The following is a 27,618-nucleotide window of genomic DNA, read 5'->3' as shown; positions in this document are numbered from 1 at the left end:
TTTGGCCAGGTCTGCAGTTATCTGAAGGCTTGACTGTGGCTGGAGGACCCACTCCCAAGATGGCTCACACACATGGCTGGCAAGCTGGAGTTGGTTGTAGGCAAGAGGCTCGGTTATTATTCATGCAAGCCTCCCCCCAGGGGCTGCTTGAGTGTCCTCACAGCATGGATTCCTCATGAATGATCAGGAGAGAGCAATGAAGAAGAACAATGTCTTTATGTCTTAATCTTAGAACTCATACTCCCTGATTTCCATAATATCCTATTGGCAAATTTGTTAGCTCTATTCAATGTGGGAAGGGGCTACCCAAGGGCATGGATACCAGGAGTCAAGAATCATTTGGGTCCATAGTGGAGGCTGATTACCATGCCCTACTAGATCTCCTTCCCCCCACCCCCTTACTTGGCCCACCCATACTCAGTCAGGAACTCTGTACTGCCATCCAAACACTTATCACATTGTATGATAACATGTTCAAACTGTAAGCTCCATGAGGGCAGAGACACTATCTGTCTGGCTCAACAACAAGCACAAGCCATAGAGTAGGTACTTGGTGAATGTTTTGAATGAATTTTAATAATTTGCTTCTGTCTGAATTACAGAACTGTGCTTGTTTGTCTCCTCGCTGCATTGCAGGCTCCTAGCTCAGGGCCTGGCATAGAATTAAGGCTTCTATACAATGTAAGTCAAAACTACAATGAGGTAGTATCTCACACTGGTCAGAATGGCCATGATCAAAAAATCTACAAATAATAAATGCTGGAGAGGGTGTGGAGGAATGGGAATCCTCCTACACTGTTGGTGGGAATGTAAATTGGTGCAGCCACTATGGAGAACAGTATGGAGATTCCTTTAAAAACTAGAGTTACCATATGATCCAGCAATCTCACTCCTGGGCATATATCCAAGAAAACTCTAATTCAAAAGGTACATGCACCCCACTGTTCACAGCAGCACTATTTACAATAGCCAGGTCATGGAAACAACCTAAATGTCCATTGACAGATGAATGAATAAAAAAGATGTGGCACATATATACAATGGAATACTACTCAGCCATGAGAAAAACAAAATAATGCCATTTGCAGCAACATGGATGGATCTAGAGATTATCATACCAAATCATATCATATCATGTATCATATCAGATCATATCATATCAAAGTAAGTCAGAGAAAGACAAATATATCATATGACCTCTTTGTGGAATCTAAAAATATGATACAAATGAATTTATTTACAAAACAGAAATAGACTCACAGATATAGAAAATAAACTTATGGTTACCAAAGGGGAAGGGATAAATTAGGAATTTAGGATTAACTGATACACATCACTATATATAAAATAAACAAGGACTTACTGTATAGCATAAGGAACTACATTCACTATCTTATAACAACCCACAATGTAAAAGAATCTGAAAAAGTATATATGTATATATATCTATCTGAATCACTGGCATACACGTGAAACACAACATTGTAAATCAACTATACTCCAAAAATAAAAAAAATTAAAACTTCTATAAATGTATATAAACGTTTGCTGAAACGGGCTGTGAAAAAGGGGCTTGAAGAATGGATATGGGGTCTGGATCTCACTTCCATAGGCCTCTCCCTCGGGCTCAAACCCACAGGGTTGAGACAAACACTTGAGGAAGCCCAGTGGCCCCGATCCACCAACCCTAGCAACGGGGGCGGGCAGAGCCAAGCCCGCTGGTTGCTCAGAAGCGTCACTTCCGGGAGCCGAGGTCGCGAGAAACCGCTTCCGGGGGCGCGGCGCGGCGCGGCGGCGCGAGAGGTGAGTCCGGCGGGGTGGTGCCCCGGCCGGGCTTCGGGGCCGCGCGGAGTTGAAGAGGTAGCGATACCGAGAGGGGCTTAAGCTCGGGCGCTGCGGGCCGGTTGTGCCGGCGGCGCTGTTCTGATGGCGGTGGGGGGCGCTCCGTGCGCGGCGTAAATAACTTCCTGGGTCGCTCGTTCGGAAGTTACTTGCGGAAGGGAGTTTGGGTCCCAGGGAGGTGGAGGGCCTCGCTTGCTGCCTCTCAGCGCCTTAGTTCTGCGCGGGGCGAGAGTCTGGTGCTCCTCACAGCTGTGATCCGGCCTTTTTTCCCACGGGCGGAGTATTAGGAGGAGCCAGAGCTCCGGAGTCTAGCTGGCTGGGGTTTGACCCCCGAGTGTACCCGTATTGCTATGTAATCGTGGGCGAGCCCTGGTTGCCTCTGGTTCTCAGTTTCCTCATCTGTAAAATGGGCGCATAGGGTTGAATCTGAGGATTCAATGAGATGGTGAATGCAAAGCGCTTAGTAGGTGCATGTTGCTGGTTTATTTCTTTTTAAGAGAAGTGGAAAATGAGTATGTGAAACCTCCCTTTTTAAGTGGTGGGAACACATTCGGATTTAATAATTACATTTTGCAGGGCATCTGCCCACCAGTTTCAGCCCACTGGCAGCCAGTTTTGACAGTTCTAGTAGATGGCTTACTTTTCCATAGGACAAAATGCTAACCCAATTTTGAGCAGTTCTTGGGAATTTGTTGTAATCGGACGGGTCTGGGTATACAGCCCATGGCTGTAAGGCAGTAATTCCTGACACTGATTTTCTGTTCACCAGTCTGTTTCCGTTGAATTCTCATGACAGAATTTTAAAATCAGTTCTTTAGAAGCCAGGGATCCCCTACCAACACACTTGGAATCTCTTTTTTTTTTTTCAATCTTAGAGAAGACTTAGTTTCTATTTGCTAAGTCTGGACAGCTATACATGTCTCAGGGGTTATTTATTTTGAAATGTTGACTTCTTTCCCAATAAACTTTTTATTTAAGAACAATTTTAGATTTACAAAATTATTGTGAAGATACTACAGTGAGTTCCCATATGTTCCCCACACAATTTTCCCTGTTATTAACATTTTACATTAGTATAATACTTTTGTCGCAATTAATGAACCGATATCGGTAAGTTATTAACTAAAGTCCCTGCTTTCTTCAGACTTGCTCAGTCTTGTAATGTCCTTTTATTGTTCAGGATTCCACATTACATTTAGTCGTGTCTCCTTAGGTTCTAGGACTGTGATAGTTTCTCAGACTTTCCTCATTTTAGATAAACTTGACAGTTTTGAGTATTACAGCTCAGGTATCTTGTACGATAACCCTCACTTGGGATTTGTCTGGTGTTTTTCTTATGATGAGACTGGAGTTACAGGTGTGGAGGACCACAGAAGTTAGGAAGACCACAGAAGTAAAATGCCATTCTCATCACATTACATCAAGGGTATATACTATCAATATAAGTTCTCACAGTTGATGTTAACCCAGATCACTAGTTTGAGGTAGCCGCCTTCTTCCACTGTGAAGTTACTCCACTTGGAAGGAAGTCATCATGCACAGCCCATGCTTAAGGAGTGTGGAATTATATTTCACACTTTAAGACAGATTATCTACATAAATTATTTGAAATTCTACATGGGAAATTTGTCTGCTTATTAAGTAAATCATTATATCAGTATGGTCCTGGATATTTCTTTTCATACTTTGGCTTATAATCCAATACTACTTTATTTTGTTGTGCAAATTGTTCTGGCTTTGGCAGTTGGGATCCTATATTCTGTATCCCTCTGACTTACCCTGATCATGTGTTTTGGGCTTTTTTTGAACACTTTCTTACTTTCTGTTACAGGCTCATCTTGTGTATTTCCTGCTTCAGTCCTAGAGTTAACCATTTCTCCCTGGAGCCCTGGTTCCTTTTACTGGAGAGTGGTATTAGACACCAAGATCTGGGTGCTGGGGGTGCTCATTGCTGCTAGGATGCACATGTTTCTAGGCCCTCTCAGCAAACAGAGCAAGAGATGTATGTGTGTAGTACACACACACACACATAAATAAATATTTATGTAGCCTTTGTGTCTATATTAATATGAGTTTATACTGATGTCTGCAGTGCTCACCTATTCCACATGGTTCATTCTAGCCTCCTCTGGCTTATCTGTAAGCTTCTACTCCAATTGTAGCAAACCTAGCTCCCACCATCTACCATCCATTTACTTAATTGTTCAATGCAGTGTACATGTATAGTCGTTTTAGAATTGGTAACCCGTATCCCATGTTGGAAACAGCTTTATTAACAGTGCACATGTACAGTTCCTTTTGCCTTTAGTCTTACAAACTCCACCCATTTCCAAAGTTACTGAGGTCAGCACCTGATTCCCCCTAGCCCTTCAGTGAAGTTGCTTCATCCATTTCTAATACATTTAAATTCAGAATGTCACATTCTGCGTTCCATCCTGGATACCTAAATGATTTTTTTTTTAATTTGTGTATATTAAAGTTTACTCTTTGTGCTGTAAAGGTCTATGGGTTTTGACAAATGCTTAATGCCTTGTATTTACCATTACAGTATTGTGCAGAATACTTTCACCTTCAGATCTTATTTTTAGTTTCTTTCTTTCAGATTTCATCTCAGAAATCTTGTTGGCCCTCTCTTCAAAATATATCTATAACCTGAGAATTTACCACCTCCACTACTAGCTGGTGGAAGTATGCCTTTTTGACTATTATATAGTAGCCTCTTAACTGGTCTCCCTATTTCCACTCTTGTCCCTCTATGGTCTGTTCTCAACACAGCAGTCACAGGGACCATTTAAATATGAGTCAAATCATGTTGTTTCCTTGCTAAGAACCTTCCAGTGTCTCCCCTTGGACTCAGAGTCCTCCTGGTCTTACACAGCTGCTCACTCCACTCTTCTCCTTGATCATAAAGTTCATTCCTGCCTCAGGACCTTATCCCTTGCTGCTTCTCCATCTTGGGGTTCCTAACAGATATGAAATGACTTATTCTTTTGCTTTCTTCTTCCCTCTGCTGAAATGTCACCTTCTCAGAGAGGCTTTTCCCTGACCACCTCAAATAAAATAGCACCCCTTACCTCCCTCTTTCTGTTTTCTCATAGTACTCACTGCAGACATCACATTATATCTGTATGTGTATGCTTGAGTCCTTTCATTGGATGAAAACTCCATGGCAGGAACTAGAATGATGCTCACTAAGTATGTGCCCAATGAATGAATGTCTCAGACCCCTGGTGTCGCATTCAGGGATGAGCTTCAAGGGGTCTGATAACCTTATAAAATTATTTGCCACATTTGGTAGTAAATGGCTCTGTATTTTTTATTAAATTCTAGTGGGGCTGTGAGTTTCCCCCATGTTTAAAAACCTTTGCTCTTAAACAGGTCTGGAGCACCACAGGGTTAGAGACATAGTGGGATGTTCAGCTTTGCCCCAACTCTGGGAGAGCCTAAGCAAGCCCCATGCCTCTCAGCTCCCCCTCCTTGTTAAAGGAAGCTGTTGGTTGAGGCATCAGCTCTTGCTTTAAAGGTGGGAAACAAGCATAGGTTTCATCAGTTACCAAATATTTGAGTCAGGCCCTGGAACAAACTCAAGATAGACCCTGGGTCCCTGCTGTCCAGGAGCTTATAGTGGAGCAAGTAAAAACATTAGACTGTGTAGTATTTCTCAAACAATAAGAAATACATTTTGAATTTTGACCCAGAGCATCCATGCTTGGATGTAGATGGATATAACTGGGGAAAAAATGCTTCAGGACACAATACTCACCCTTACTAATGTGATATTTTCTATTGTCATTTATTTAATTAATTAAAATATTGGTTAATAAAATTAAAAAGTGTTGGCTGCAGCCCCCTTAATGGTTTCCATGTCTCACAAATGGGCCACAGCCCACAGGTTGAAAACTATTGACCACCAGGTAGTTTTCAGTCTTACCCACCAGCCAGTTTGAATCCTGACTGCCACTTCTCAGCCAGGTAATCCCTGGGTAGGCCACATAACCTCTCTAAGCCTTGGTTGGTTTCCTCATCCTCATTAGTAATGCCTGCCTCCCAGAGTGGTTGTGAAGTGAATGAGATGCTGACTGTAAAGTTCCGTGCACATCTGGCAAATGATTCGCTTACTGCTACTGCTGTGACAGCGGTGCGGACAGGGGAGGGGGAGCAAAGCCTGTTACGGGGTCTGAGGGATAAGAGCCTCCTCTTTGAGAGCCGAAGGATAAGTAGGACTCCTGTGACTTCTGTGATCAGGAAAGGAAAACCCAGAAATCCTGGCAGGCAGGCTGGGAAGTAAAGCACAGGAGTACAGAGAAAATTAGTTCTAAAGTAGACAGAAGATGTGTAGAGCATTTTATTTTCCAGAACTTTATCACAACCACCCTCTGGTTATACTTGTGCTGTGCAAAGTAGGAGTCCTCTAGCCACATGCAACTATTTATAAATAAAGTAAAATGAAAATGAAAAGTTGAGTTGCGTAAGCCTCATTTAAGTGTTTAATAGCCACATTTGGCTGGTGGCTACCATATTGGAGAGCACAAGAATAGAACATTTCCATCATTGCAGAAAGTTCTCTTGGGCAACATTTCATTAGACCCTATAAAAGTCTTGTGAGAGGAGTAGATAGGGCATGGATTTTTCTTTTAGACTGTATTCAGTTTTTTTTTCAATGATATTCCCCCCAGAATTAAAACTTATGAGCCCTTTACTTTAACAGCAACTATTTACCTTTTCTTATGGCCTCTTTTGATCTTTAGCCAGTGAAATCACAGTTATACATGGTTGCAATCAGTGTTTATGTAATTGTTTTCTTTTCTTCATTTAATGTAATTTTGCAGAGACTTTCCGCTGGCCTGATAGACCACATTTGTATTTGCCATTTTAGCCAAGGGGGAATATGCCATGATGTACCATAATTGGGTTAACTGCTTCTTTATTGTTGGACACTTTAGTTGCTTCCTGCTTTTCAGTATTATGAATAGCACTGCCATGAACTTTTTTTGTACCTGAAGCCTTTTTCCTCTTTTGAATTGTTTCCTTACTGTAAATTCTAGGAAGTGAGTTATTCATTCATAGGATATAATCACTTTTATGGCTCTCGTTATATATTGCCTAATTGCCATTCAAAAAAAAAAGCCTAAATCCTTTATAGCTTTGAATAGATGTTATTGTTGTTGTTTGGCTCCTGAGAACATCAAGTCTGTAGGAGGTCAAGAAATTGGCCCAAAGTGTAGCTAATCGCTGATCGAAGGAGGGTTTGTGCCCAGACCTGACTCTTGGCCCCACGTTTTTATTGTACTACAAATATTCTTAACAATTTTGCTATTAGTAACACTGATAAATCTAAGTATTGATAAGTCCACTAGGCTTGTTACAGCCTTAAACATAACGTTTAGGGCCAAGGGCATTTTAAAAAAGTGTATATTTATGAGATGCAACTGTAAAGAAATGAGGGAACTTTTTTATACCTTGTTATTCACTTGGCATAAGAATATAGTGCCCTGTCTGGGCTGTACGTTTCCTCCAGTGAAGCTGTTCTTGCAGCAGCCTTGGAATTCACTTCAGGGCCAGTTTCTGAGCCACCCCAAACAATCTGCCTAGGGTCTGAGCGTCATACCTTGTATTTGACCAAAAATGGTATTCCTGGGCTTGAGGCCCCACCTGATTCACCACGCTTGGATCCAGATGATGTTGGGTTCTTTCCAGAAGTCAAATCCTTCCTGGGAGAATGATGGTCTGCCAGCTCTGAGGATTTGGAGGGGGGAAAAAGTGAGCCTCAGGCTTTGAAAGCCATTCCCAAAGGAGACAGGAGTGGTGTGAAACAGTGGCCACCTTGTCAGCACAGGCACGTGACCTTCCTAAGTGACTAGGTTGAAAGATAGACTGTTCACTTGGAAGCTCGATACTGTCATCCTTTAGTCACTCCTCCTTCATGTTGGAAAAATGTTGCAGAGCAGTGAAGCCACAGAGCCAAAGTGGAGGAATGTTTTAGATCGGTCTCCTTGAACTCAGAGCCATTGATAGGCATATAATGCAGGCCACACGTGTAATTTAAAATTTTCTAGTAGCCACATTTAAAAAGTAAAAAGAAACAGGTACAATTTTGTATATGTGTGGTAAAATATCCATAACATAAAATTTACCATTTTAACCATTTTTAAGTGTACAGTGTGTGTAACCATCACTACTATTTCCAGAACTTTTTCATCTTGCCAGACTGAAACTCCCTACCTATTAAACAGTAACTCCCCATTCCCACTCCTCCAGCCCCTGTAACCTGTATTCTAGTTTCTGTCTTTATGAAGTTGCCTATTCTAGGTTCCTAATAAGTGGGATCATACAGTATTTGTCCTTTTGTGTCTGGCTTATTTCATTTAGCATGTTTTCAAGGCCACTACTGCCCTGTCGTCCATGTCCCCAGCATCTCTTATTTGGGTCACTGGTAGTAGCCACCTCACTGGTCTCCCTATGTCCACTCTGTTCCCCCCCCCCCCCCATTTAAAATGTAAATCAGGGAATTCCTTGACAGTCCAGTGGTTAGGACTCTGTGCTTCCGCTGCCAGGGGCCGAGATTCAATCCCTGGTCAGGGAACTAAGATCCCTCAAGCCAGACAACGCCAAGTGGGCAGGGAGGGGGGTGGGGAGTGGGGTGGGGTAGAGTAAATCAGATTATGTCACTTTTCTGCTCAAAGCCCTTCTGTGGCTTTACATTTTACTCAAATCAGAAGTGTCAGTGTCCTACAAGATCAGGCCCCATTCCTGTCTGATCTTACCTCCTTCCACTCTCCCTCCTGCATGCCTCTGTGGCTATTTCAGACTCATATCCCTGCCCTAGGGCCTCTATACTTGCTTTTCTTTCTGTCTGGAATACGCTTCCCTGAGATGCTGCCCTGGCTCAGTCTCACACTTCCTATCTCTGCCACTTCATTCCTGTCTCTTCTTCAGAGAAGCCCTTCCTGTCACCCTGTACAAAATAAAATGATGCCCTTCTGAAGCTTTTTTCAAAACAGTTATCACTCCTGGCATGTCCCATCTGAATGTGCTCTTTGTCTACCTCTGTCCGGAGAGGTAGGCCCTGAGAGAGCAGGGATTCGTCTGCTTTACTCACTCTTCAGTGCTTGGTGTTCAATAAGTATTTGTTGAATGAATGACTGGATGTATAAATGAACAAATAAATAAAACCTGAAATAGAACAGGCCTTCAGCAAGTGTATGTTGATTTGAGATTTTTGTTGAAATGTTTGCATTTATTTTTTTATTTTCTGTAACTTCATAGTTGGAAAAATTTCAAATATACAAAAAAGTTGAAAGAATAGTCCAATGACTCTCCATGTATCCTCCACTTAGGTTCAAGAATTGTTAACATTTCACCACAATTGCTTTATATATTCTTGTATGTAGGTGTGTTTGTGTCAGTGGAACCATTTAAACGTCAGTTGTAGAAACGTGACATTAACTCTTTGCATTTAGAAGTTGGCTCTGGAGAGTGGTAAATCCAAGGGGACCGCAGGCAGCTGGGGCCATGGCCTCCGACCTGGACTTCTCCCCTCCTGAGGTGCCTGAACCCACGTTCCTGGAGAACCTGCTGCGATATGGACTCTTCCTGGGGGCCATCTTCCAGCTCATCTGTGTGCTGGCCATCATCGTACCTGTCCCCAAGTCCCACGAAGCGGTGAGTCCTTCCCTGTGAGCCTCAGCTCTTTGGGCTGGGTTCTAGGTACTGAAAATAGATATCACAGCAATGAAAAACTAGCAGGGATTATGCAAGGCTTTATTGATTTAGAGTGTCCCCAAATTGCCACCTGAGGGCATTGGGCTACGTGGTTTATACCTTATTTGTTCACAAGTGCGTTAAGCAGATTTTTATTTAGCACATACTTACTATGTGTCAGACTCTGCTGAAAGATGTGATGTTTGCCCTCAAGGAACTTCCGGTCTTTGGGAGAAGGGCAGATATGAAACAAATACACATGTTTCCCTGAGAAGTACAGGGTACTGTGAGGGTGTATAACAAGAGGGAGGACCTGATCTTACACTGGGGCAGGGGCTGGGCTGTTTCCCCTCCCCCAGGAAGAGGGAACTGCATGTAAGGACCTGAAGAAGGAACGGGCTAGGAACTGGATGCAGGTGACCGTGGCCAGAGCACAGAGAGGACACGATGAGAGGTACAGCCAGAGGAGTGGCGGGCCCCAGGGGATTTTAAGGAAGAGAGTGACGTGATCAGAATGGCTTTCTTGTTGTTTTGACTCTTGTTCTATAGGTCTCTTTATTCTATAGCTCTGTACCCTCCTTCTACCACCCCACCCCCCACCTTTCTCACGACATTGGTTTGTTGGAGAAAGCTGATCACTGTCATCTGCCACAACCACATGCAGGATGTGGCTGACTGCTCCTCTGTGGTGTCATTTGACACGTTCCCTTGTTCCCCATATTTCCTATCAACGAGAAATTCGGTCTAGAGGCTTGATTCAATTCAGATCAGGTAGTTTAGTGAGAACACCTCGGAGACAGTGCTGTGTACTTCTTGTGCTATGTCAATAGGCACTTGGTGTCTGGTTGTCACACAGAGATTCACCTGTGGGTTCAGGTGGTAATAGCTGATCCCTCTGTTATCAAATACTCTTCACTCTTTCACCTAAATGGTCTTAGCATCCATTGATCATTGCTTAGATCCATTATTTCCTTCTGCATTTATTAACTGGAATTCTTCAACGAAGAAGACCTTCACCTCGTCCCTGTGGGGTAATGCCCTATGGTTACCCTGAGATGCCATTCATAGAAAAAAGCAGGATAAATGCTTCGTTCCTTCCCTTTATTAGTTTTCAGAGTAGTGAGTTTGGGCTCTAGCAGCCCTCAATCTTGACGAATAAAGCTTTGATTTTCAGTGGGAACCCCATCGAGTAGGGTGAAATATTGTCTACCAAGGAAACCCGTTAGAGACACATTGCCTCGGGTTTTATTGGGGACAGGTCACATAAGCACCCTCTGCCTAGCACAAACCAAAATTCTAGACTTCCAGCAAGAAAGCATGTATGGAGCATAAGCCATGTTGTTTCCACAAACAGGTTAGGCGTAGTGAGCCACTCTTCTCAGTTCTGGGAATTGCGGGAACCACCCAGAATCCGGTTTCTCAGATGCCAGCCCACGGCCAGCCTTGCGTGCTGGCTTTTCTAAGGATAGCAGTTTTCTTTTTCTTTTCTTTTCTTTTTTCTTTCTTTCTTTCTTTCTTTCTGTCTGTCTGTCTGTCTGTCTGTCTGTCTGTCTGTCTTTCTTTCTTTCTTTCTTTCTTTCTTTCTTTCTTTCTTTCTCTCTCTCTCTCTCTCTCTCTCTCTCTCCTTCCTTCCTTCCTTCCTTCCTCTCTCTCTCTCTCTCTTTCTTTCTTAAATGTAAACTCTGTTCTGCACATCTGCAACATACTTATTATAGTTTTCAAATAACTATATTGTTTTTCTTTACTAACAACAAGACTCAGAATGAAATTTACAATTTCTTTGTGGTTCTTTTTGGGCCCCAAAATATGTCCCAGTAGGGATATATGTTCAGAGGACTGTGTTTAGTAAGTCTTTTCTTCATGTAGGTATATTCCCACCATGACATACGTTAGTTTGCTTCAATTTGCTTTTAATTTTTAGAAGGCTTTCCTTTTGATTTAATTTAAAAATTATATAAAACTTTAATTTTTTTTATTCTTATTCTTTTAACCATTTAAACTTTTAATTTTATATTGCAGTATAGCCAAATAACAATGTTGTGATAGCTTCAGGTGCACAGCAAAGGGATGCAGCCATACATGGACATGTATCCATTCTCCCCGGAGACTTCCTTCCCATCCAGGCGCCACATAATAAAACTTTTATGTACATTTCCCAAAGTCAAAACTAGGTAACAGGACTTCCCTGGTGGCTCAGTGGTTAAGAATCCACCTGTTAATGCAAGGGACATGGGTTCGATCCCTCGTCTGGGAAGATCCCACATGCCACAGAGCAACTAAGCCCATGTGCCACAACTACTGAGCTAGCATGCCACAGCTACTGAAGTCTGAGCGCTCTAGGGCCCATGTGCCACAACTACTGAAGCCTGCATGCCTAGAACCCATGCTCTGCAACAAGAGAAGCCACCTCAATGAGAAGCCCACGCACCACAATGAAGACCCAATGCAGCCAAAAATAAACAAATATTTTTTTTAAGTATTTTTTTAAAAAAGTACTTATCTCATGGGATTGTTTAAAAAAACAAAACTATGTAACAGGATACAGTCACAGAAGTTTCCTTTAATCTCAATATCTTCCACCCTTTTCCCTTTCTCCCTTGATAGGCAACCATTTTTGTTTTGATTTATCCCTCCTTTTTTTCTTTTTGAAGATGTACCCAAATGAATATGTGTGTGATATTTATTTATTCATTTATTTTCTCCCTTTGATGCACAAAAGATAACGTCCTATTAAACACAGTTTTACATGTTTCTTTTTTTACTTAACAATATACAATATATTCTGAAGATACATATCTTGGAGAGGATTGTGTCCCAGAGATCCTGCTGGTGTAATTGGGAGAAACCCTGGCAAAGCAGCAGGCTTGGGTCAGGTGGGGATGGGGAAGGAGCATGCTGGATTCAGTTTTAAGCAGGTGCCTTCAAGATGTCCAGGTGATTCTTTCAAGTAGGCAGCTGCATCTGCCGGTCTGTATCAGGAGGAGGGTCTATGCTGAGTGTTGATCAACATTTGAGAGTCAAGAAGATGTAATTAAAGCCATGAGAGAGGTTGAGGTCTCTTAAGGGGAAATGTGGAGTGAGATGGGGAGAGAGCCTAGGTGGGGTTGAGGAGCTCCAGCATTCAGGGAAGCAGCAGGGAGGAGCAGCCAGCAAAGTGGGGAAACCTTGGTAAACATGGATAGGCACATGGCCTCTGCATTGTTCTCTTCATCTCTATTTCTTATTCTGGTGTTTTGAGAAAGAGGTCGGGATTGGAGTTTTTCCACCTGCAATTGTATCGCACTCGACATAATCTCTGTGCTCTGTCCTTACAGACATGGAGTGCTGTTGGGTATTATAAATAACAAACACTTTTATTGTCATGTCACTGATGAAACCTGCTAAGAGTCCCGAGGGAGGGAGGTGGTGAATGTTCTTGTTTTACAGGCAGAGATTAGAGTCAGAGGTGTGTGGCCTTTTGGAGAGCTGCTGCTCACCTCCTGTTGTGTTCTTAACCCTTCCAGACTAGCCTTAAAGACCCAGGTCCATTTAGCAAACTTTCAGAAAAAGGGGTGCCCTTTACTGATCTCAGAGGGTTTTAGTGGCACCTTAGGTTGAGGTCTTTTGAGGCAGGGAGTTGACAAAGGGCTTCACCCTTTTGTCAGCAGTATGCCTCCACCCCTCCACCCCCCACCCCGCCGGCCAACCCTGCCATTTAGACATTTAGAGGTTAATTTGAGACAGCAACCTCATCTTTTATTTTACTATTTTTTTATTATTACCTTTTTAAATTTTTTAAATTGTTTTTATTGCCTCATTGGGTCTTCATTGCTGAGCGCGGGCTTTCCCTAGTTGTGGCGAGCGGGGGCTACCCTTTGCTGTGGTGCGCGGGCTTCCCATTGCAGTGGCATGTAGGATCTTCCTGGACTAGGGATCGAACCTGTATCCCCTGCATTGGCAGGTGGATTCTTAACCACTGCGCCACCAGGGCAGTCCCTATTATTGCATTTTAATTGAAGTATAGTTGATGAACAGATTATATAATATTTATAAAAGTTACAGGGGTACAACATAGTGATTCAGTTTTTAAAGGTTATAGTCCACTTATAATTATAAAATATTGGCTATATTCCCTGTGTTGTACAATATGTCCTTGTAGCTTATTTATTTTATATTTAATTGTTTGTACCTCTTAATCCCCTACCCCTTTCTTGCCCCACGGTGCTTCCCTCTTCCTACTGGTAATCACTAGTTTGTTCTCTATATCTGTGGGTCTGCTTCTTTTTTGTTATATTCATTAGTTTGTTTTATTTTTTAGATTCCACATATAAGTGATATCATATAGTATTTGTCTTTCTCTGTCTGACTTATTTTATTTAGCAAAATACCTTCCAGGTCCATACATGTTGTTGCAAATGGCAAAATGACATTCATTCTTATGGCCTAGTATACATACTACATCTTTATCCATTCATCTATTGATGGACAGTTAGGTTGCTTCCATATCTTGGCAATTGTCAATAATACTGCTATGAACATTGGGGTACATGTATCTTTTCAAGTTAATGTTTTCTGTTTTTTTCAGATATATACCCTGAAGTGGCATTGCTGGGTCATATGGTAGTTCTGTTTTCAATTTTTTGAGAAAACCTCCATACTGTTTTCCACAGTGGCTACACCAATTTACATTCCTATAAAGAGTGTACAAAGGTTCCCTTTTCTCCACATCCTTGCCAGCGTTTGTTATTTGTGTCCTTTTTTTTTCTTTTCTTCTTCGTCTGTGTGTATGTGCATGTGTGTTCTTTCTGATGACAGCCATTTTGACAGGTGTGAAGTGATAGCTCATTGTGGTTTTGACTTGCATTTCTCTGATGATTAGTGATGTTGAGCATCTTTTCATGTGTCTGTTAGCCATCTGCATGTCTTCTTTGGAGAAATGTCTATTTAGGTTTTCCACCCATTTGTGGATTGGGTTATTTGCTTTTTTGGTAGTAAGCTGCATGAGCTGCTTGTATATTTTGGAGATTAATGGAAAAACGTGCCCATTTTTTAACTGGGTTTTTTTTTGGTGTTGAGTTGTATGAGCTGTTTATGTATTTTGGATACTAAACCCTCATTGGTCATATCATTTGCAAATATTTTCTCCCATTCAGTAGGTTGACTTTCCATTTTGTTGATGGTTTCCTTTGCTGCACAAAAGCTTTTAAGTTTAGTTAGGTCCCATTTGTTGTTGTTGTTGTTTTTTAATTAATTTATTGGCTGCATTGGGTCTTTGCTGCACACGAGCTTTCTCTAGTTGCTGCTGCGAGTGGGGGCTACTCTTCATTGTGGTGCACGGGCTCCTCATTGTAGTGGCTTCTCTTGTTGTGGAGCACAGGCTCTAGGCATGTGGGCTTCAATAGTTGTGGCACACGGGCTCAATAGTTGTGGCACACAGGCTCTAGAGCACAGGCTCAATAGTTGTGGCCCACACGCTTAGTTGCTTCGTGGCATGTGGAATCTTCTCAGAGCAGGGCTCAAACCTGTGTCTTCTGCATTGGCAGGCGGATTCTTAACCACTGCGCCACGTAGGAAGTCCCCCATTTGTTTATTTTTGCTTTTATTTCCTTTGCTTAAGGAGGCAGATCTAAAAAAATAGTGCTACAATTTATGTCAAAGAATGTTCTGCCTATGTTTTCCTCTAGGATTTTTATGGTTTCCGGTGTAGCATTTAGGTCTTTAATCCATTTTGAGTTTATTTTTGTATATGGGGTTAGATATTGTTCTAATTTTATTCTTTTACATGTAACTGTGTAGTTTTCCCAGCACCATTTATTAAGAGATTGTCTTTTCTCCAATGTATATGCTTGCCTCCTTTGTTGTAAATTAATTGACCATAAGTGTGTGGGTTTATTTCTGGGCTATCTGTTCTGTTCCACTGATTTATGTGTCTGTTTTTGTGCATTACCATGCTGTTTTGATTACTATAGCTTTGTAGTATAGTCTGAAGTCAGGGCGTGTGATTCCTCCAGCTTTGTTCTTCTTTCTCAAGATTGTTTTGGCTATTTGTGGTCTTTTTTTGTTGCCATACAAAATTTAAAATTATTTGTTCTAGTTCTGTGAAAAATGCCTGTGGTATTTTGATAGGGATTTCATTGAATCCGTAGATTTCCTTGGGTAGTATGGTCATTTTAACAATGTTAATTCTTCCAATCCAAGAACATGGGATATCTTTCCATCAGTTTGTGTCATCTTCCATCTCTTTTATCAGTGTCTTACAGTTTTCCAAGTACAGGTCTTTTACCTCCTTAGGTAGGTTTATTCTTAGGTACTTTATTCTTTTTGATGTGATGGAAAATGGGATTGTTTCCTTAATTTCTCTTTCTGATAGTTCATTGTTAGTGTATAGAAATACAACAGATTTCTGTATATTAATTTTGTATTCTGCAGCTTTACCAAATTCATTGATGAGCTCTAGCAGTTTTCTGGTGGCATCCTTAGGATTTTCTGTTTATAGTATTATGTCATCTGCAAACAGTGACAGTTTTACTTCTTTTCCAATTTGGATTACTTTTGTTTCTCTTTCTTGTCTGATTGCTATGGCTAGGACTTCAAACACTATGTTGGTGACAGTGGGCATCCTTGTCTTTTTCCTGATCTTAGAGGAAATGCTTTCAGCTTTTCACCATTGAGTTTGCTGTGGGTTTGTCATATATGGCCTTTATTATGTTGAGGTATGTTCCCTCTGTGCCCACTTTCTGGAGAGTTTTTATCATAAATGGATGTTGAATTTTGTCAGAAGCTTTTTCTGCATCTATTGAATCATCATATGGTTTTTATTCTTCAGTTTCTTAATGTGGTGTATCACATTGATTGACTTGTGGCTATTGAAAAATCCTTTCATTCCTGGGATAAATCTCACTTGATCATGGTGTATGATCCTTTTAATGTGTTGTTGGATTTAGTTTGCTAATATTTTGTTGAGGACTTTTGCATCTGTGTTCGTCAGTGATATTACCTTGTAATTTTCTTTATTTTTGATATCTTCATCTGGTTTGGTATCAACAGCAGCATCTTTTAAAATATAAATGTAGTACAGAACACCTCATTTTCATTTATCTTGAAGTTTAGGGGAATAAGGCTCACGCAAGTCAATTGTCTTTGTAATTGAAGGTTACTGTATTACTTTTTTTGTTTTTGTTTTTTAGTTTTTCAGTGGATCAGTAGCAAAAAATGCAGTACTATTAAACTTTTTACTGATGCATCACGCTGGCGAATGGTCCTCAATTATGCGGGATTCTACTGCCAGCTTTCCTTTGCTTGCCCCCGTAAAGCAACCTTTTCTCACAGCCCAAACTTTTAAATAAATGGAAAGGAAACACAGCATTCTGTGTGTGTAAACAGTCTTACAAAGAGGGGGTGAGTGCTAAGACTGTGCTTAGAGGTTGTGCTTAGTAGCTAGCTGGGATTTGGAATTTGGATGGGGAGGGAAAAAGAAAGGGATTTTAACTTGGGGCTGGGGAACTCTTATGGAGGAAGTGAGCCTGTGGGAATGGGGACAGCTGTGGGGACTCCAGGGAGCCCGAGGGCAGGAGGGAGGTACCTGTAAGTGGAAGGTGACCAGGAGGTGGGAGATGGTGGACATGGGGGGTGGGAGGACCCAGAGAACAATTTTGTTCTCTCTGCCACTTTGCTTAGGGCAAAATCATCCTTTTGCTTAGCCTATAGAAGCAAGGTTTATTAGTGGCTTTTTGGGTCAAGATAATATTTTTGGCTCCAGATGATGGGAAAAGCTTTGAAAAGCAAAAGAATGTCTTTCCTGTTGTTCCAGTAAGCCGATTTTTGCGACTAGTTTATGACTTCAGTGTTTCAATACTTAGCAGATTATTTGAAAGCTCTTTTGGGGGTAATCAGGGAATTAAAAAAGGAACACATAGAAATGCTTCCCACCCCACCCCCTTTCTTTTCCATAGTAGGAGCAAGAACTAATTCGTAAAATTAAACCAAAGTCCCTAGAATCCTAAGCCAAATGAGAATGTTTTCTCACTGACACCTCATTAAACTAAGACCCAAGAAAACAAACATTTGTTTGAGCCTGATTGAGGCCTGGGCCACATTTAATCCACACATTTTCTTGTAGGCTAGGTTCTAAAATATAAGAAGGTAGATCCTTGTACCGTTTCTGTGTATTCCAAGATGCAGCTGTGTTTCATCTCTCATGCCCAGTCGGATTGTTTGTATGGTGGCCCAGGTGGAAAGGATTCTGGGGCTGCTTCTTAGGCTGCAGAGTAAAGAAATTATTCATTGATGTCTGCCTCAAGCAAGGGACTGGGGAGTGGTAGTGCGAATTGTCTTTCCTTGGGCTGGTCCGTGATTCTCTATCTGGCTGTACCCACTTGGAGAATTTTCAAACGCCTGGGCTTCACCCATAGAGATTCCGATTCAGTTGTTCTCTGAAGCGTTGGATCAGTAGTTTCTTAAAGTGCCCAGGTGATTATATTATGTAGCCACTGGCCTGGTCCTTAGACTGTTTCCCTGAAACACAAACCAATTTGGGGAGGACAGGAGGTATTCAGTTCTACATGTGTTAAGTTTGTAATAATAGCATGACATCCAAGTGGGAAAGAAAGAGCTAGTGAGAAGTTGGGGATGAAGACCTGGGAGTTATTTTAACCAACACAGTATTATTTCTTAAAACCCTAAGAATGAGTTGCTCAGTTTTTCAAGGGAAATGAAGATTCAGGGAAGGCCTGCACTTGGGGCATGCCCAACCTGCTTGAGGTAGTTTCTGTGCAATGTAGAGATACTGAAAATATGCGGGTTCTCTCCCAAAGCAGGGATGCAGCTGGGCCTCTGGAAGGAGTGGGCACCAGGGACCCCATCACTCACCATCTGCATCCCCTCTGCCTCCCTTCCTGTCTGTCTCTTGTCTCTCGCTTCTCTTGCCCTGCTTCCTCTGCTCGCTGTCCCTGTGGTAAGATGAAACGTGGCCACTAACAGCTACCAAAGTTTACATCTTTCAGCTGCAGCATCTGGAAGCTGCCTTCCTGCTTGGTCCCAGTTCCAGAATCCCTAGAGAAGGAGCTGTAGCTGACCCAGTTTAGGACTGCTATGGCCATTGTGGGGGAGGGGAGCAGCCCGTGGTGTGACCTCTAGGGGTGGCGAGGAAGGTCAGTTCCCAAAGGAGCAGGAGTGCCATGCAGACAAAGCTGGGCTCTTCATTCCTTTCGATCTCTTGGAGACATGCAGATTAGTGGGCAGAGGACCAGGAGACTGTAGTCTCTCTGAAGACCCCTGAGTGGTTCAAGGAGGGCACAGAGACTGGGCAGCAGTGGCTGAGTGATGGAGGAAAGGCTGCTCAATGTGACGGTGGTGCCGTGTTCAGCCCTTCTTCAGTTTGGTTCCAGGGGAACTAAGTTCTTAATAGGGAGTTCCCAGATCCCTAGGGCATCCCTAGATAAAGACTGCAGAAGTCTGTGAGCTCCCTGCAGTTGTGTGCAAAGCTGTGACGTCTTCATGCTTCGGCACTTTTTCTGGGAAGATAGTCTATTGCTTTTCTCAAAGTGGAGAGCAGTAATTTTAATGAGGTGGGAGCCAAATTCCAGGAGTGAAGGAGTAGGTTATGAGGAAATAAAGGGCAGGAGCCCCTCTCCCCCTTCCCCAGAGGCTGCTGGAGTTTCCTCCCAAGTCTGTTTTGGATCTGTTTCTGCCCAGAATGCTGATCCAGTGCACCCTAAGCAAGCGGGTGTTGATTTTTAGTTCAGCAGCTCACGTATCAGGTAGTAATAGTTCATCTGGCAATTACTCACAAACTCTCCTAGTAGTTTAAATGCTGACTGTTCTCATGTCTTCCTCTGTTTACGTCACATCTGCCCGGCCAGCCGCCAGCCCCTAGGCGGGTACCTTCACTTACACCCTGTGTCTTCGTGTGATTGCCTCCGTCTCTTCTCGCGTTAATGGGGGCCCTTTCTGTTGAAGGCTCGGAAACGCGGCTCCAGCAGTTTCCATAGAAAGAGACTGTATTGGCTCTTGAACTGGGAATTTCAAGGCACAGGTGGGTTCAGAAGCTCTCAAGGTCTTCAGGGCTCTGTCTGTCTCTGCATCTCCTGGCTCTCAAGGGTTGTTGGCTTCATTCTTAGGCCCTTGTCACGTGTCAGGAGGATGGCTACAGCAGCCACAGTCTGTATCCTTACTGCTTATGGTTTACAAGCAGGAGAAGCCATTTCTCTACCTATGCTCACTTTCCAGATCTCATGGAAGGCCTCTGCTTGGCTCTGGTCTGACCACATGTCTGTACTTTGCCCCATAGGTGGGAAGGGGCATTGGGTACCATTTCTGGCCAGGCTGCATTTAATTCCTGTGGCTGCAGGGATTGAGTCTCCCAGACCCACATGGGACAGGGAAAGGGCATGGCCGTGATGGAGAGGAGTTGCTGGGCAGACAAAGACAACCGATGCCTAGCACTGTGATCCGGCGGAGGAGAGCTCACCAGAATTGATGGCAAGAGTGGGGGCTTTCCGTGTGATGCCCACATAGACTTGGCTGTTAGCCAGAAAGCCTTGCAATGTTTGGAGCCCTGGAAGGGATGGACCCTTCCTGGGGACCACAGAGCAGTGGCCTAGAAGTTCAGGGGGTCTTTATATATACATATATATATATATATATAAACTATGTGTTTATCTATTTTTAAAAATAACTTTATTTATTTATTGGCTGCGTTGGGTCTTCATTGCTGTGCACCGGCTTTCTGCATTCTCCAGTAGCAGCGAGTGGGGTCTACTCTTTGTTGTAGTGCACGGGCTTCTCATTGCGGTGGCTTCTCTTGTGGAGCATGGGCTCTAGGCACATGAGCTTCAGTAGTGCAGCTCGCGGGCTGTAGAGCACAGGGTCAGTAGTTGTGGCGCACGGGCTTAGTTGCTCCGCGGCATGTGGGATCTTCGAGGACCAGGGATTGAAGCCGTGTCCCCTGCATTGGCAGGCGGATTCTTAACCACTGTGCCATCAGGGAAGTCCTAGTTCAGGGGGTCTTGATTTTAAACTAGGCCCCTGATTGCCAGTGAAGGCTGCTGCAGTAAATAATTAACTTGGGCAGGTGTTCACCTATTCTCAACACCTCAGGAGACAGTCTCTCAGAACCAACTTCGCAGTTCTGCCCTGTGTTTTTTTTTTAAGCTTGGGAGGCGTTTGCAGTTGAATTGGGCGGGAAGGTGTTTTTTGCTTAACGAGCTGTTCCTGAAAGACTGCTGTGCAATGGGCAGGGTGAAGGTCTAAACATGGTCTTGAGATGTGTACCGGCTCGTGGGAGAGACGGCAGGACACACACAGAGTCACAGACCAGCCGGTGTGCAGGGCTTGCGGTGATGCTGAATTGTGTCTGGAGTGAGCTCCCCGGGCTGTTCTCTCTAATCACAGTTCTCCTCGCCTGCCAAGCGCATCCTGGACTCTGTGTCTCCGTTTGCCTTGTGGAGCCCACATGGACGGCCTCCCCCGCTTGGTTTCAGCTGGTCCTGTCCTCCTCTCAAGGCCAGTGCTCGTTCCAGCCCTGCAAGGTCTCCCAGCCCCCACCCTGCCTAGGGCCTTGGGCAAGAGAGCGCAGCAGGATAGCCAGAGCTTCAGCACTGGGCACCTTCCCCTCCCCGAGCCCATGTCCTGAGCTAGAATAGGAGGGCGTTCATGCCCGACCACACCGATCTTGAGGACCGAGTGAGATAAGGTGCTTGAGGCTACCTGAGGATAGCACAGTGGTCTTCCTTCCCTGGACCATTTTAGAGGAGAGAGGAGTTTCAGTCTGTGTAGAATGACATTTTGTCCTGATTTATTGGACTAAATCCACACTGAACTGTATAGTGGAAATCATAAAATTCTGTGTGCTTTCCCTGCTGAAAGGGAATTGATGCATGGTGACACAGATTCGATTATTTGAATCTGATGAATAGCAGCAATTTTCTGGCCTCATAAGTGGCTGCGGAGCTGCTTCATTATTGATGAGGCCTGTGACACAGAGGACGCCTCTGCAGGCCCAGGAGCCACCTGGGTGGGGGGGATTGGGGGGGGTTTCTTTTACTCCCCTGAGTGAGATTGCTGAGGGAACTGAAAATTTGCTTCAGAGGAGGCACGATTGAAAGGTGGGGCTGTAATGTTCAGTCTGCCTGGCTTGTAGCAGTAACGTGCATTTGAAGAGAAATTAAGTCAGCCATTAAAAAAATATTTATTTGTTTATTTATTGGCTGCGTTGGGTCTGTTGCTGAGCACGGGCTTTCTCTAGTTGCGGGGAGCGGGGGCTACTCTTTGTTGCGATGCGTGGGCTTCTCATTGTGGTGGCTTCTCTTATTGCAGGACACGGGCTCTAGGTGCACAGGCTTCAGTAATTGTGGCTCACAGGCTCTAGAGCGCAGGCTCAGTAGTTGTGGCACATGGGCTTAGTTGCTCCGTGGCACGTGGAATCTTCCCAGACCAGGGATCGAACCCGTGTCCCCTGCATTGGCAGGCAGATTCTTAACCACTGTGCCACCAGGGAAGTCCCAAGTCAGCCATTTATTGAGTCATTCTTGCCAGCTAAGAATTAGGAGCTACAGCTCTGTGTGGCTAGGACCCCAGCATCCGAATCACGTGTGTAACAGCTGCCTTTGCTTCCCTGCCCCTTGTGGGGAAGGTGGCTGTGCTCCACTGGGTTAGTTGCTAAACCTTAGTGAGCCTCAGTCTCTTTGCCTGTAAAATGGACTTATCAGGGTGACGGGAGGCTGAGTGGCTGATGTTTGTGAAGCACACACGTGGTGCGTGTCACGAAGTGTGCATCCCCTTCGTCATTACCCTGTGCTGCCAGGCACCGAACCTGCACGCACTGGGCACAGATAGATCGGTGATGGGTGCTCAGCACCTGTGCAGAGCATGAAAGAGAACAGAGCATCTGGGAGATCCTGGCTGGCCAGTAGCCCAGAAGTGAGAGTAGGCTGCATGAGAGGGTGTGCCTGGGGACAGGGCCAAGGCTGCAGTGGAATAGCTCTGGAGACCACTCAGGGGCTCTTGGAATCTGTTTTAAACAAAGAGGGACACCTGGAGGTTCTTGGACTCTATCTTATACCAAGTGGGAACCAGCAGCACATTTAAAGCAAAAAACAGACTGGTCAGAACAGTCTTTTTAGGAGAATGGGCTCTGAAAGCAGTGTGGCGAATGGTGAGGAAAACCTTGGGAAGGGCAGGCAGGAGACCGGGGGCTCTGAACCAGCTCATTAGTGTGTCCAGAGGGGACCAGGCCGAGTTGAGAGCCCTGTGGAAAGCAGAATGGACTGGCCATGGGGACAGATTGGATGTGGGGCACACAGGGAATGCCGAGAACGTAGAAATGGCTTGGCGGTTTCTAGCTTGGGTAACTGGGTGGGTGACGATGCCAGAAACTGAGCTGGCGAAGAGAGGAGGAGGTCTGGGGTGAGGAGGAGACAGATAATGCGCTCAGATGACTCGATGACTGTACTGTGTCCACGCGCCCACAGAGAGCTGCTCTCAACTGCAGGAGCAAAGCCTGACTCGAGGAGCGCCAACCCACTTCCCTGACTCCTGCCTGCCACAGGCAAGAGGGTTCTGAACGACCCATTGGCAGGATCCAGAACAAGCTGTTCTTGTGATTCCACAGTCACCTGTGCTTCCAGACGCTGCTAAATAGAGAGAAAGTAGATTTCACAGTTAACTACGATTCCTGGTGGCCATCAGCCCCGAGGTCCCTAGGAAACCCGGGAGAGGCTGCACCATACAGCCACTGAGAGCTTAGGTTCATCCTGCCCTGCCGCTCACCAGCTGAGACCAGAGGCTGGTCACATCACCTCTCTGAGTGTCTCTTCTTTCGTCTGTAAAGTGGGGCTCATTATGGCACTTTGTGAGGCAAAAATAAGATATGTCCAGGCCCTAGAACACAGGGCCTGGCATGTTGTAAATAATATTAGCCGCTGTTGTGGCTGTTATTACTATTCTTATTGGTGGCTGTGTCTAGACATGCTTTAGGGTATGAATTTTGGGTTTAAAATCTGCTTGTGTCCTCTCTGCCTGTGGAAATAGTGAAGCTTAGTCTTAAGTGTTATCTTTTCATGATGATAAACCAGAGTGAAGTTCCCATGGTTGTGGGAGGTCTTGTGTTTTCTTTCATTTCATTCATTCATTCAAGAACAATTGAAGCTGTCCAAGGAGCTCACAGGCTAGTAGTGGGACCGTCATGAGCATGTGTAACTTTGGTAAAATGAGTGGCATTGCAAGGTTCCTGAGTGCCTGGGGCGTGGGATGGAGGAGGGGATGCACCTGCTGGAGGAAGAGGAGCAGAGGAGGAAGGCTCCAGGGTGAGTAGCAGTGTGTTCTTGGGCGGGGCCAAACCATGGGGAGGGGTTACTGGACCGCCAAGGAAAGAAGGCTGCTCCTCTTGTTTAGGGGGGAGCAGCGGAAGCCCTGGGGCCTGGCCCAGTGTGGGGCATGGAGGAGAGCCCAGGCGAGGCTGGAGAAGTGATCTCCTTAAGCCATCACCCCAGGTGCAGGACATGAGACTGTGGGTGATGGAAGCTGCTGGAAGGTTTAAGGTGGGATCTGCATTTTAGAAGAATGCTTTTGGCAGCTGCACAAGGCATGGCATAGAGAGAGCAGAGAGGCCCGTTGGCAGTGAGGGAACTGAAGTAGGGCCTTTGATGCCCGAGAGAGTGGCCAAGTCAAGGTGCAGGAGGTCGAATCAGCAGGACTTGGTGACTGATTGGATGGAGGGGAGGAGGGAGGCTGGGGTTACCTGGATTCTGGTCGCTCTGACCACGGTGGGAGAGGAAGGCCAGGCTGGCTGGAGAAGGGTCCATGCTCTGTCTGGGACGCTTGAGTTGGAGGTGCCTGGGAGGTGCCAGTCCCAGTCATCTGACAGACAGCTGGGTCAGGAGAGAGGTCTGAAAGGTGACAGAAAGGATGAGGTGCCTGAGAGAAGGTCTGTGGAGTAAGGGAAGCATAGGGGACACAGCTGGGTGTCCTCATCTCTGGATTCTGAACTGGCCCCACTGAAACCAAGGAGGCACCCAGCTTTGAGCTCAGAGTGGGGCCCCATCCCTGGAGATCCTGGTGGGCCTCGGCAATTGTGCATAAGCCCTTTGTCTAATCAGGCCCTGTTGGCCCAGGGCACACAGGGGCTGACTGGTTTCCACTGGCTGCACAGGTGCTGTGCTGGGGATGCTTTCCAGCTCCCAAAGTCTCCAAAGGCGTTGTGCCCTGGGGGGTTTGCCTTTAAACAGTAGCCTTCCTGCTGGGCTCTGCAGAGGTGTCAGCCTGTGCGCTTGACAAACTGGCTTCTCTGGGGTTTTGTTTTGTCTTTTTGTTTTTCTAATGGGCTTTCCTTTCCTTTCCTCTCCTTCCCCTTCCCTTTCCTCTTTCTTTTTCTTTCTTTCTTCTCTCTCTCTCTCTCTCTTTCTTCCTCCCAAGTTACATAAACAATATCAGCACAAGGGGACAGGCTGGGAAAGTCCAGAGCGCAGTCAGAGACCTGGCCAGGGGAGGGGCCTGCCCCCTGGTTATCTTGGGAAGGTCACCCGTGGGTGCCTGAGACTGGGCTGGGCCTTCACGCCTTGTGTCTCAGCTGCCAGGCGGGCAGGGTGGAGAGCAGACAATGATGGCCGATAAGAGGGAGCTGACAGACCTTTGGACTGGGCCTTAGGTGGGGACCGCCCCTCTGCAGCCGTGGTCCTGCCTCTTCTGTCTGATGGAGGCTCGAGGCTGGGGCCAGGGGCTGACGACTAGCAGGGAAGGACAGAGTGAAGCAAGCTGGAAGCCGGGAGCTGGCCAGTTAAACACGAACAAATACTGCTCTAGGAACTATATTCTTTGTATGCTTTTTGTTTTCCCATTTTTAATGAAAGAACACAAGTACTGAAAACATTTCCTTCCTATTAGTGCTGGGGACAGCAGAGCAGGGGGTGGGGGCTGGGGAGGCACCCGGATAAAGGAGCAGCCATTGCTCAGCCTGTTTCTTCCACGAAGGGGTTTGGGGCCAGTGTCACCGGATGTTTAAAGTTTTCAAGAAAAGTGAGGTCTCCACGTTGAATGGGAAATCTCCCAATTGGCTCAAATTCTTAAAAAGAAACACTGCAGTCCAAGTGAAATCTGCCTGTGGGCCGGACGAGGCCTGCGGACCGTGGCTCATGTTCTCTGGGCTAGATGGGATTCTGTCACGTCCTGCCTGGCTGTGGCACAGTGTGATTTATCACCCAGGGAGGAGGGGACACCTGACAGGACTGAGGCTACTCCAGAGTCTCCTCTGATGTGAGCCTGCGGTGCTGGGACAGGCCCAGTCCCTTCCCCAGAGTCCACTTTCTTTATCAGCTCAGCGTAGGCCAGGGCTGGCTCTGTGGTTCTGAACCTTTTTTCAGCAGCAGAACCTTTGTTTAGACCAAATCTTACAGGGAACAAATCACAATGTACATGACAGATAAAAACCAGAGCTGCCCCAGATGAAGGGAGAGTCTGGAGTTCTGCCCTGAAGCTGCCCTCTGCCCTTTCCCACAGGGCACCTCTGCCAGGCGCCACAGACCTCCGTGTGGTGGCCGCCCGTCCGCCAGCTGCGCTCTCCACCCTTCCCTCCCCCAGCATCTGTGCTTGCATGGGCGGAGGAGAATAGCAGGGCTGGAAGGAGAGAGCAAGCCACAGTAGGTCTGCCTGTGGCCGGCTCCCCACCCGCATTCTGCCCAGTCCCTGCACACAGCGACCAGCCAGCCACCGGGCGCATTTGGGTGAACTGGGTGCTGTGCATGCATTTTGGCCTCCTCACATCAGCCCTCCAAAGTGCGCGTCACTGTTTCACGGGTGGGTAAGCCAAGACACAGAAAGGGGAAGGGAGTTGCCTGCAAGGTCACTTGGCTGGACCGGGGCAGCCTCGATTCCCCCCAGGCCTGTGAGACTCCAGAGGCTGCCCCCTCCCCCTCAGGCCTCCTCCCTTATCCTTCACCTGCTCCCCAGGGGCAGTCCCAAAACATGTGGATTCTGGGCCCCGGCAGTGACGGTTTCTGTCCCTTGTGTGTCTGCGGCACGCTTCCATTTGCAAAGTCCCCTCAGAAATTATCTCATCTTGCTGGTGTCAGGCTTGATTTGTCTAAGCAGGACTCTCCTTTCTGTCACCACACAGGAGGCAGAACCATCCGAGCCCCGAAGTGCAGAGGTGACGAGGAAGCCCAAGGCCACTGCTCCTGCAAACAAGAGACCCAAGAAGGAGGCCAAGAAGAAGCGGTAGAAGAGGCGGCCTGCGGAGCCCAGTGGGCAGGCGAGGGGCTTGGGGGCAGCCCTCCTGGGGCTCAGCGTCCTGTTCCCTCACTTTGTCCTGGGCTCAGGGTCTGAGGTGGCTGGGGAGCTCTCTGACCACAGAGGTCTGGACAATCATGACAGTTCCCAGGCCGCGGTGGGCAGACCACCACTTCTTCTTCCTTCTGCTTCCAAGATGGTTTAGGGCCAAGGGGACTAAAACACCCTGTGAGCAGAGACTGTCTTGGAAGTCTCTTCAGAAGTCGGCTCAGCTCACAGTTATATTTTCTCACTTAATCCTCATGTGCTGCCTTTAGTCACCCACCTTGTAGATTTACACTACATTTTTCAAATCATTATCTAATGCTGACAGGCCCCGCCCTCTCCCAGTATCTGTGCCTCGCAGATCAGATTTCCTGCTAATCTGTTCCCTTTGTCTCTGCTTGTGCAGATGGAACCCGGCCAGGCCTCCCCTGTTTGTTTAGGTCAAGATGCCAAAGCCACGGCAGTGCTAGTGGTCTCACTAGTGCAACACGTGGGCCTGAAAGATGCCTGGTGTGAGAGACAGTGGAAGACCCAGCCAGGGTGATGCCTGGTACTCCTCCGGCAGATGGAAGGCATTTGGGTGAATGAGTGTGTATTCTTGGGCCCAAACTTCCTGAGAATCTGAAATGGGGGAGCGGGGGGGGAGGCTTGTCCATCTCAGACCAACCTCTTTTCAGCCCATCACAGCACATTCAAGGGGTACCTTTTGGCTTCTGTCTCTACCCCCTCCCAACCCCCCAATTCTTTCAGCCCCCACCAGTGAGGAAAAGTCATTTGGGGGAAGTAAACGTTAATAAACGGCCCTGCACGCTGGGCCTCCTGTGTGTTGGC

General features: G+C 45.7%; 1 protein-coding gene across 3 annotated transcripts; it reads left to right on the top strand.

The window, feature by feature from the left end:
* Window positions 1–1,763: 1,763 nt before the first annotated feature.
* On the top strand, window positions 1,764–27,618 carry MANBAL (mannosidase beta like). 3 transcript variants are annotated; one of them, XM_057700771.1, is made up of 4 exons: window positions 1,768–1,860; window positions 9,303–9,504; window positions 26,630–26,764; window positions 27,194–27,618. In XM_057700771.1, exons 2-3 carry the CDS (start codon window positions 9,355–9,357, stop codon window positions 26,732–26,734), a joined length of 255 nt encoding a protein of 84 aa, XP_057556754.1. In that variant the 5' UTR covers window positions 1,768–1,860; window positions 9,303–9,354; the 3' UTR covers window positions 26,735–26,764; window positions 27,194–27,618. The 3 variants fall into 3 exon arrangements, with proteins under 3 accessions (XP_057556755.1, XP_057556754.1, XP_057556756.1); XM_057700772.1 differs by having other exon boundaries at window positions 1,764–1,803; window positions 26,630–27,618; XM_057700773.1 differs by having other exon boundaries at window positions 1,790–1,860; window positions 9,306–9,504; window positions 26,630–27,618.

This window comes from Hippopotamus amphibius, chromosome 12, assembly GCF_030028045.1.
Source record: "Hippopotamus amphibius kiboko isolate mHipAmp2 chromosome 12, mHipAmp2.hap2, whole genome shotgun sequence".
Taxonomy (NCBI): Eukaryota; Metazoa; Chordata; class Mammalia; order Artiodactyla; family Hippopotamidae; genus Hippopotamus; species Hippopotamus amphibius.
This window is presented reverse-complemented; position numbering and strand designations above follow the sequence as displayed.

Excerpts from the sequence above, each read along its gene's own strand:
- MANBAL (XM_057700772.1), top strand. The coding sequence starts at position 9,355 with ATGGCCTCCGACCTGGACTTCTCCCCTCCTGAGGTGCCTGAACCCACG. Across the intron at positions 9,505-26,629 it reads TCCCCAAGTCCCACGAAGCG|GAGGCAGAACCATCCGAGCC; the intron begins GTGAGTCCTTCC and ends GTCACCACACAG.